General features: G+C 38.6%; 1 protein-coding gene across 1 annotated transcript; it reads right to left on the reverse strand.

Moving 5' to 3' along the window:
• Positions 1-265: 265 nt before the first annotated feature.
• LOC134875419 (probable C-mannosyltransferase DPY19L4) lies at positions 266-10457 on the reverse strand. Its single transcript, XM_063899995.1, has 19 exons — positions 10062-10457; positions 9760-9921; positions 9087-9208; positions 8910-9000; positions 6915-7036; positions 6018-6163; positions 5574-5697; positions 5346-5480; positions 4382-4513; positions 4125-4226; positions 3932-4005; positions 3640-3798; positions 3176-3295; positions 2962-3082; positions 2705-2761; positions 2527-2609; positions 2309-2441; positions 2038-2196; positions 266-1368 (listed from the first exon to the last, which is right to left on the reverse strand). Exons 1-19 carry the CDS (start codon positions 10150-10152, stop codon positions 1204-1206), a joined length of 2298 nt encoding a protein of 765 aa, XP_063756065.1. The 5' UTR covers positions 10153-10457; the 3' UTR covers positions 266-1203.
• Between the last annotated feature and the right edge of the window lie 1062 nt (positions 10458-11519).

Here is an 11519-nt window from a genome sequence, read left to right on the forward strand (position 1 = left end):
AAACTAAAATAATAATCAGTCTTGTTAAAATATAGTTAAAATGTAAGAATAAAATATAAAATAAAATTAGTAAATTAATAAACTGAAATGTATTAAATGTGTATATAATACAAAAGTGTAAATACACATTACAGAGGTGAAAATTAATTCTAAAAAATACACATTTTTCTTTTTTCCCTATTCCTTCAAATTTGCATTTGAAAAGGGACCACTATAACAACTCATACAAATCCTTATAGACAATATCCAAACAAGGGCAACAGACTTTGTATTTATCATCTCATAAACACTTTTATTTTCCATAATCCAAAAAAAACCCTAATATTTACTACTTGGCCTTTTGCAGATGGACAATCATTGGTAATAATTGCATTATTGCACCAGAGGAAATTACCACCAAATACTTTAGGTAAGAACCAGAGGAGGGAAAACGGTCAGTCTGAGACTTAACTTAAAGTGTGATCGGTAAACAGTCAGGTCATACATCTCAAAATAAGGCATCCAGATGAAGAGCATGATGACACAAAGTGTTCGAAATGAGTATTCTTAGAACCAGCCTCCACTTCACTTTAAGGCTGGAAGAAAGTTCACACATGTTGTGCCTTTGTCCATACATGTCAATCAATCAAAATAAGATTTAATATAAAATGAGGGGGCTTTGAAAAACTTTTTTTTTTTTAAATGGGAGCACATAAGACACATTAAAAAAAAACATCCAGAAATGTTCATCTTTCTTTTCTTTGAAGCAACTTTACACTTCAAATTTGATATAGCTATCAACTTTTTCATCTTCCTATGTCGCAGGTATGATACGGAGCTTCAAATATCTCAGCAACCACAACGGCTCTCAGCTTCTGTACAACATGAACACACTCTTCACATATTAAACTCTCCCCTCATTAAATACATCACATTAACTATAACACATGGCTTAAAAAAACTACAGTACAGTGATTATTGGCATATTTCCTCCTAAAATGGGACATTGAATGTTGATTATAACAACGCATAGGCCTAAACCAGGACAATATGCTCAGTTGATTCCAGTTGGTCTGAATTTGCATCACTCCCATCACCAGGATGTGGAAAGTACCAGTGATAAGACATTTTCCCAGAGTCCTTTGTGTTTGGAAAAGATGTGGAACACTGGAGAAGGGCAGAGTCAGGCTCAGTGGAGTCTCAGCAGGAAGGCGGGAGCTGCTGTCAGTACTGAAAGGAGATGACCGAGTTCACTTTGTACACGTGGTACGAGCGGTTCCAGAAGACCCGGGTGAAGTAGTTGGTGTAAGGTGAGTAGTTCATCTTTATCTCTTGGCAGAATCTTCCATGCTTGGAGAAAGAGTAAACCTCTCCTTTGTCATAAACGACCTGAATCACACAAGATAATATGACTTTCTTAGAAACAACGCGCTTAAAAAAAGAGTTTGACATGCTGACTAAATATTTACTTTTTTGCCATGAGTACAGCTACAATTAGTTTAACACAGCGTTTGAAAAAAAACTAGCTTAGCTCTAAGGAAATAACTCAAAATCCAGGAAATAACTGCTCCAGCAAAGAATAATTCCAGTTTATAACCCCTGTAGCAACTACACCATTCTGATTTAGCCTTTTTTCCCTGCATAAAATGAAAAATAAACATATATTTTAGTTAGCATTAGATGTGCTAATTTTGATCTTGTTTGAATGTGTCAGGCTAGCCGTTCATCCCGGATTCCAAATGTTATGCCAAGCTAACTGGCTACCATTGCTAGCTATATTTTAACATATGGTCATGAGAGTGGAATCAATTCTATCCTCCAACTCCCAGCTAATTTCCAAGCTATTCCCTTAAACTGTGTCTGTCTATTCAATATCCAGATATACAGTGAAATGTACCATTGTAGTATTTAAAAGTGTGTAGGTAATGGACAAAAGCAACACCTCACAATTCAGATGTTGGTGTTTTGCTCTTTACAACTCATGAAAACAGTATTACTAGATAAACAGAGGGGAATATGCAGCTGGTGTTGAAAGAATAAGTGCATAATGTAACTCACATGTCCATTGGAAATGTCAAGCAGATCTTTGATCCTACAGCCTTTATTAAGACTCAGCTCGTTACAAGTGGACTCCTCAATGATCACATAGTTGGTCTTGTGAGAAGTCAGAATCTTATAAATGTCCTCTGCAGATCTCATTGCATACACCTGGTAAGTCTGCAAGAAAAACAATGGTTATTAGTTTTAAAAAAAAGAATGTCCAACTCATCTGAATCTGTGTTCTTTTTTCCTTTATTTCCGTTCAGAATAAATATTTCATCTCACTCACGTCTTCAGTCCTCCTCAGCAGGTTGATGTCTGTATAAAGTGGTAAACTGGTCACAGCTGAACCCGAACACAACTTCACCGTTCCCAACAGCTGAGGGCTGCCGGCAAAGACCGCCGCTGCTGGAGCCTGTGACCTGTAGGACACCAAGACAAAGTTAAACGCCACAATAAAGACTTTCTAGGTATATTTAAGAAACACAAAAACATATCAGGACTCACTTGATCCAGCTAACCAGCTCCACAGTATCTGGATCGTAAAACTCCTGCACTTCTGACAGGTCTGCTAAAACACGAGGGCAGTACTGCAGAAAGGAGTAAAGAGTGGTGTAAGGTGATGTATGCATCATTAAATATTTGACATATAGAGCTTCAAAAGACAAAAGACTGAAAATCTCACCTCTCTCCACAAACTAAAACCAATGATGGTAGGAACCGCTGTGCTCAGGATGAGAGACTGAAGGGCATAAGCAACAATTAACAACTTAAAAATAAAATAATATTACTTTAAAGGAAGCTACACAATGTAGCAAGTTATTTATCCAATTTAAAATGCCCTTTTGTGTGAATTTAGCAGGAGAAAATCAATAATAATAATGCACTTTTTAATACTTAAAGAAAGATGGCTGTTACAAGTGAAAATCAGTTGCAGCTCACCAGAACTACAGGATGGATGGACTTGAGTTTGAGCCACCTAAACACAGTCATCCAGAGGTCCGGAGAACAAACGCCGAACGCTGTGAACATGCAGACGTACGGGGTCCATAAATATTTCATCCTGCATGAAAAAAAAACAGTCAATGTGCTGTTGTGTCATAACAATTTAACAATGATGTATTTTACGTGTTAGGAATCCAAATGATTGACATACCCATCAAACAGCAGAGCCAGGCCTCCAAAAAGCAACGTGTGGAAAACATGATAAATGACCTCAGGCTGCTCTCCTATTCGTCCATCTTCAAGTCTGAGGTTGGTTTTCATCGGCTGCCCACTGTATTGAAGAGAAACTATTAGAAAGTACAAAAACATTGACAGTTGTGGAGGCAGTGTCGATATTATGCACCTAGCTAAAGCTTCATTCTTACGACTCGCACTTGATATGCATTGACAGTTCATTCAAATTACAAGTTGCAGTTAAAAATCCTAAAATTCTTTGAATAAAATAATTTTTAAAATTTTTAAAAAACATTCAAACAAACAAATGAAACAAAATAAAGTAAGCACAAAATAATATATAGTGTTTCTAGACATTTATATCAGCAGCTCTGTAAAACATTTATTTTAAATACACACATGATTAACGCCATGCACTGTGTTTCAGTACACATCCCTAACCTGAGTCTCCTGTAAATGGTCTGCAGGGTGGACAGCAGGCACACAGTAAGCACCAGTAAGTAGAAGGGAAGGACTGAGGCCTGCGTCAGGCGCAGAAATAAGTCCTGACCCGGGGCCTGGAAACTCTCTTGGCACAGGAGGAAATTGGTGATGAAGTCACTGACAAAGAAGGAAAAGAAAATATTGCAATCAGATTACATTGGATAAGATTACACAGACAAACCTCTATATGGTTACACAGAGCTTTGTATTTGCCTATATTTTAACATTTAATTTAAGAGCTGTGACTCACGTTGTTGTGTTGAGCCCAAATTTGACTTCAAGGAATTTCAAGAAGAAGTCACTCTCTTCTCCTTGAACACATTTCTGTATAAGATAAACAATGGTGATAAACCAACAGTTATATACAATGACCAAATATCAATACAAATTAATGCTTTTTGAATTGAAATGGATCAGTTACATGATCGTGTGGTTGGTTTTACCTTGACCAGATAACTGAAGGTGATCCCTGTGGTAAAGACTAGGTGGAAATATACAAAGAGCTTCATCACTCTGGACAAAAAAGGGCCTGTCTTCATCTTTTGCTGCAAAAGGCAGAAAAACACATTGGGCTGGTGTTACTCTATGTTCAAACACATGTCTTTTGGGGCACCTGTTTCAACTGCAGCTTGAATAAAAAGAAAATGTGTTTTCTTAGTCTTTTATTTTATCTCTGATGTGACGGAGCAGCTAACTCTACCTGGTAGTTCCTCGCAACCAATGTGCCAATCAGGAGGCTGACCAGCGGCGAGCTGAGGAGGGTCGCATTCTTAAACTGTAAAAAGAATGCCAGGAGCAAAGCGCTGACGTACACCATGTGGATCTCTGCCATCTATACATCCCATATGGAGAAAGAGACAATGAGAGAGAAGAGAAACAAAGGAAAAGGCAAAATGTCAATAAGGATAATTATGGGCACAACAAATCTACGTATATTAAAAAAGTCACTTGACACTTGTCCATGAAGAATATTAAAAGGACCTATTCTGCTAATTTTCAGGTTTCATATTTGTGTTTCGTGCCTCTCCTGGGACTCTCCTGAGCCCTTTTTCATTTTTGCCAGCACCAAGAGTTTAAGATGAGAACGCAACAACGGCTGCTGCTGATCAACATGCAATAATCTCCACGAAAAATGATGAGACTAAAATGTAGTTTTAAGGTTCAGGTTCATGTTTGTGTTTTGTATGTCTCCATGCTTTAATGTTCAGAAAGCTCTTTATTTTTCTCATACTGCCTGTGCTGCAGCACCTCTTTTCACCCTCTGTCTGAAGAGCCCAGTCTGCTGTGATTGGTTAGCAGGCCGGCTCTGTTGTGATTGGTCAACATCTTAGAGATGTCCCACCCCTTAGACTATCACGTACAATGTGTTAGAGCGCTAGCCAATAGGAGCGCAGGTGTTCCTTAGTGATGTCATTATGTTCAGGAAGTAAACAAATGTGTCCAATGAAGGTGTTTCAGGGAAGGGGAGTTGGCTTAGCATAACAGTAGGAAACATAGCCTGGGTGATTGAACGTAACACAATCAGCATATTAGTACCTCTATAGGTAAATTATAAATATGTAATAAATCATTTCTTAAGTTAATTCTCACAACATTCTCAAAAGCATAAATTGTATTTTTTGGTGCTGGACCATTTCTTGATCAGGTGCATTGACTTCCCTTACCTTACGTGATGGCAAAAGGTCAAAAGCGTCAAGCAGGAAAAGACAGAGGCCTTGGAGGAAGAGCACGTAGTGGCTGTGTTCCCACACCAGCAGGAAAGTGAAGGTGGTGGCACTCATGGTAAGATAGCAAAACAGCTGCAGAGAAAGACAGTGCATCAGTGTGAAAATGCAGAATTACACCTTACTTTGATATGGTAGAGTATGTTTTTGTGTTCATGAGAGGCTCACCTCAGTGGCAGAGCTGATGTTATTAGTCAGGAATCCGGTCAAAGCTGCAACCTGGCAAGAGAAGTAAGGCAGAGCCCAGTTGTCCCGCAGAGGAATTGCATAGTCCACTTTGGTGGTGTCAGGTCTAAGGAAGAAATGACCTGTTATAACCTGTTGTTATGTCAGAACATGTGGTGCGATTCCCCCCTCTTCCAACTCCAAAGAAAGGGTCAGCAACACCATGAAAAGCAGTTCACTGACCTCGGAAAAATGAGCAATGCCCAAAACAACATACAATAATGATTGCTAACAGAACCATAAACTTCCCTAACCAAAAACCAAAACCAAGCTGCTAACGTCCACAAACAAGAGACAAAATTAAAAGAAAGGATGCGTGATAAAGTAAACAAGAGGAAGACACATGATGAGGTACTCAGAGAAAGCAGGCAGTAGGATTTCTCTTACCTGTTGATCACATACCAGGCAACGGCCAACATGCCAGCCACCCAGGTGCCGCTCATCACCCAGCTACACACAAACAGAGCGGTGACGTAGACCGCCTGCAGCCCAAAAACGGCTCCAATGTAAAAGTAGATAGGCTCCACAAATTCCTGAAGGCAGAGACAGAAACATTGTATTGAACACACGATTATGATTGGTCAATTTGGACATTTGATCAAAACCTCAAGCTATGCGGGTTGATAGGGTGTGCTTATTGAGGTAACTTTATTAAGTTTAACTATACGACAAAATGAGTCCATGTTGCTGTTTTGTGCTATTGTTCATTATTCATTGCCATAGAATGCAAAGCAGAAGCTTGACATCCCTTTACTTTTTCTGACTTAATGCAATGAATGATTTGTTGCATTATTATACAAGTCCTCTTCAATGGCAACAAATTACACTTTTTAAACTACATGAAAAATAAGAAGAAGAGATGTTTTTTGCATTGGCAGGGTTAGTTTGGGGCTTTTATTGTGCGATCAATATAGGGAAACATAATGCTTCTTGTTGAGCCATGCAGCTCCACCTCCTGTACGTTGTCACTGAGTAGTCAGAGAAGACTAAATACAACCCAACATGGCAGAGGAGAACTTCACATGGTAAACCACTGAATCCGAGCAGAAAAATGCAAATTCAACTGGCTACATCAAAAACTCATTAAACTGAGGCAAATCAGTGAAAATGATCCGGGTCTCAACTACCTTCTACACTATGCAAAAAGTCATGTGAGAGTTTTCCAATCTGTTTGCAGGAAATACAGTATTTAGTACTATTGTTCCTTCTCTCCATCTGATAAACAAATAGGACATCAATGTTAAGTACATTACATATCAGAAACAACAACACCATCCTCCTCACCTCGCTTCCTGTGAATCTGTATATAAAGCTGGTGATGAGCTCTGGATACAGAGAAAAACGCTCCACTGCGTTGAGTGTCTGACCTGCAACTGTCCTGTTATCCTGCATCAGCTCGTAAAACCCTGGAAAATCAGAACATTACAAAACCTTTAGTCACATGGGGGAAATCTACATTGTTACGTTAAAGGTACAATACAGACAAGACGCACAATTTAATAAGAGAACTGACATTTTAAATAAACTGAAGTAGCGGCTAGTAATAACAAGAGTAAAATGCAAAGTGTTTATGCACTGTTGAGGTCGAAGGTTATCGCACAAGATGGTTAGTCTATATTGGTGAGTATACACAAGCAATCCTTTCTTCCTGTATACACCACATGGACATACAGTGCCGTCCAGGATTATTGGCACCCTTTTAGTAAAAATAAGCAAAAAAAGACGCAAAAACTGTCGTTATTGTTTTATAATATTTAATTCAATATATTAACAAAAATCTAACCTTTTCACTGAAGTAAAATTATTAAAAGAAAAACAAATGTGGACTTTAAATAAATATTTCTCTCCAAAACATGTGTGCCACAATTATTGGCACCCCTAGAAAATCATTTGATTAAGATCTAACTGAAGTATATTTCCAGTCATAATTTACATTTTAAGGTTCAGATGTTTGATTAGGAACTCTTAATCATGTCAATCATGACTTCCTGTTTCACTGGGGTATAAATATGAGGTGACGCAGGCCAAAATTCCCTTTGTCATTCATCACTATGAGAAAGACCAGAGAACACAGTGATGATCTGCGAAAAAAAAGTTGTTGAGCTGCACAAATTAGGAAATGGATATAAGAAAATCTCGAAACATGCCCATTTCCACTATCAGGGCAATAATTAAAAAGCATCAAGCAACAGGAGATGTTAAGAATTAGCCTGGAAGAGGACGTGTGTGTACATTGACACCACACACCGTGAGGAGGATGGTTCGACTGGCAAAAGTATCTCCAAGGATCACAGCTGGAGAAGTCTCCGTAACGACCATCATACGCCACCTACATCACCACAAGTTGTTTGGGAGGGTTGCCAGGAAAAAATCATTGCTTTCAGTTAACAACAAACTAAAGCTTCCACAGTTTGCCGTACGTAACTAGGACTTCGAATGGGACAGGGTTATATGGTCAAATGAGACCAAAATAGAGCTTTTTGACCACAAACGTCAAAGGTGGGTTTGGCATAGACAGAAAGATAGCCATGCAGAAAAGCACCTCATACCCACTGAAGTGTGGTGGTGGATCTTTGATGTTGTGGGGCTGTTTTTCTTCCATATGCCCTGGAAATCTTGTTAGGATACATGGTATCATGGACTCTATCAAATACCAGCAGATATTAAATGAAAATCTAACAGCCTCTGCTCGGAAGCTTAAGATGGGCCAGCAGGACAACGATCCGAAGCACACCTCAAAATCTACTCAAAAATGGTTTACTGACCACAGAATAAAGACTTTGCCATTGCCATCACAGTCCCCAGACCTAAATCCCATTGAAAATGTGTGGGAGGAGCTGAAGAGGAGAGTCTACAAGCGCCAACCTCGGAATCTGAAGGATCTGGAGACATTCTGTATGGAAGAACGATCTCAGATCCCGTGCCATGTGTTCACCAACCTCATCAGGCAATACAGGAAGAGAATCAGAGCTGTAATCCTGGCTAAAGGAGGCTGCAAAAAATATTAAATGAAGGGGTGCCAATAATTGTGCCACACGTTTTGAAGAAAAATATTTATTTAAAGTCAACATTATTTTTATTTTTTTATGATTTTACTTCAGTAAAAAGGTTAGATTTTTGTTAATATTTTGAATGAAATATAATGAGGAAACACAATAAAGACATTTTTTCAACTTGTTTTGCTCATTTTTACGAAAGGGGTGCAGGGGTGGAGGGCACTGTATTTAAGGTAGTAAGTACGTAATTTTATTTTTCTCTCGATAATCAGAATAAATTTACCTCTATCAAAAGGGGTCGCAGTCAGCATCTGCTTGTAGTAGTAATAGTAGAGCCCGCTGCCTCCTTGGAAGGTGATTTCTCGCTCTAGCTCCTGAGATACATGTAAGTGAATTTCAGAAGTGATGCAGTGAAGTTGAAATTAATTAAAGCAGACTCTTGAAAAACAAAGTCACCCACCTGTCGAGTGGAAAACCAGAACTTCCTGTCATGATAAGCAGACAGATAAGCTGCATAGAGCATGCCACAGGCAACTGCTGCCAGAGATCCAAAGAACACCCTCACCAGGCGCTGCAAAAAACCTGTAGAGGACATATAATAGTGAACACACCATATCACCCCATACTTATTATTATAATGACACATTTTTGTCTGTATTTTAAAATAAATATCAACTCTCAGTTTTACACAATAACTATCATGCCACACCACCATCATGGTTTTATTAAGCTGTCAAGTAACAGTTCATAGAAACTCTTTTTTTCAGGAGTTCAGGATTCTCTATTAATTGTTTTTCATGATACAGTGCTTGAATCTATGTGTTGAACAATCTAAACAAAATAACTTGTAAATTCTGATATGCTCAAAGTGCATGCATGGTCTCAACACAAGAAGGAGGAAGTAAACCAATGTTTTTACACAAGAATCTATGATTAAAGTCAGGTCTTTCGAAATGTCACAAAACATTAACAAGTAGATGCTCATTTTTTATTATATGGTTATTGAGTTAAATAAAACTTTGGATATAAATGAAAGCCCTACAAATAGATGATCAGTGAAGCATTGGTACAGAAACATAACAGTGGACTGACACGTATACTAACACAGATCAGTTTGCAGGGCATTAACTTACCTGCAGAAGAATTACTGGATCTCTGGACAGTTGACTCTGGTGTTTTAGATGTGTCTTCTTTATGTTGAGCATCCTCTTTTTTAACCTCCCCCTCATCTTTCTGCTGCTTGTCGGCTCCATTTCTTCCATTTGACACCTCATCCTCCTCTGTTTTTACCGGCTCTTTAATGCAAGGTCAGGTGTTACAACAGAAAGTAGATAAACGGCAAACTGTGTAGAAATGTAAATTTAGTTTACCCGGATGTTTTTGCAGAGGAAGCTAACTGTCTTAGCCAGCTAACTGCTGAATTAGCCACACTTACTTGTCTTCTGCACCGCAGGTTCATGTTTGCGCTCTTCCTCTTCTTTATTTGCATCCAAATTGTCTTTTTTTCGACATTTTAACTCAGTCATGACGAGATGAGATTAATCCGAGAGGAGTTATCTGGTGTGTTGAGACACCAGCATGCTAGCTAACAAGAAGTTAGCTAACCTAAGAGCCCTCAAATCAATACTTCGCTTTGTGCTAAACTAGGCAGGTGACAAGCCGAAATACAAGCTGCCCTGTTCTGGGTCAAGTTGTCTTGTATTTAGTTATACCGTTTTTGTATTGGTGATATGAACTGTTTGGAGGAATGAACTGTGGGCTCTAAGCGGAAGTTGCAGATGGCTTCTTCTTCACCATTCCGGCAGAGTAGGCATAGATGCGGTTTAGTGCATCTGTAGCATTTGGCTGCCTCCCATCGGTGCTTTGCCCCTTGTGGTCTATAGTGTCTATATCAAATTAAACCATAGACACTACAGCTTGTATGATTGTATCTCGTCTTTCCTATTACCAGTTGTGTAAAGTAACTTATTGTTTTTACTCAAGTACTGTGCTCTGTGTGTTCAATTGTGAGGTACTTTATGGGTATCTTTATTTTCTGCTACTTCTACTCTTCTACCCAATTACGGCTTAATATTGTACTTTTACTCCACTACATTTTTTTAATACCTGAAGTTACTTTGCAGATATGGAATAATGATATAAAACATAATCAGCACTTAAATATGACTTTAGTTAAACCAGCAGTAAATACATTTTTAAAATAGTCCCACCTTTCCAGCTATGATAAACATATCAATGCATCAATATTTACAATCAAAACATATTATATAAATCATTCCAAAATGGGTTTGAGTCCTTCTACTTTTGGTACTTTTACCAATCAGCCACAACATTATGACCACTGACAGGTCAAGTGAAGAACAGTGATTATCTTGTTAGAATGGCACCTGTCAGTGGGTGGGATATGTAAGGCAGCAAGTGAACAAAAGTCCTCAAAATTGATGTTGTGGGAGCAGGAAAAATGGGCAAGCATAAGGATTTGAGCAATTTTGACAAGGGCCAAATTGTGATGGCTATACGATTGGGTCAGAGCATCTCCAAAACTGCAGTACACCTTCAGAGGTCTAGTGGAGTCCATGCATCAAGGGGTCAGGGCTGTTTTGGCCACAAAAGGGGGACCTACACAATATTAGGCAGGTGGTCATAATGTTTTGACTGATCAGTGTATTTTGATGCTAATACTTATGTACTTTTTACTTCACTAACATTTTGAATGCAGGAATTTTACTTGTAGCAGAGTTGTAACAGAGTATTATACTTAAGTACAAGATCTGAGTACTTCTTCCACCTCTGCCTTGGCTCGGATACCATATGGGTCGAATGTGCATATTGTCTCAAAATAAAATAAAACAATGGTTATTAATGCTGGTTATGTACTGAAATTCAGCTCATA

Source organism: Eleginops maclovinus, chromosome 13 (assembly GCF_036324505.1).
Source record: "Eleginops maclovinus isolate JMC-PN-2008 ecotype Puerto Natales chromosome 13, JC_Emac_rtc_rv5, whole genome shotgun sequence".
NCBI lineage: Eukaryota > Metazoa > Chordata > Actinopteri > Perciformes > Eleginopidae > Eleginops > Eleginops maclovinus.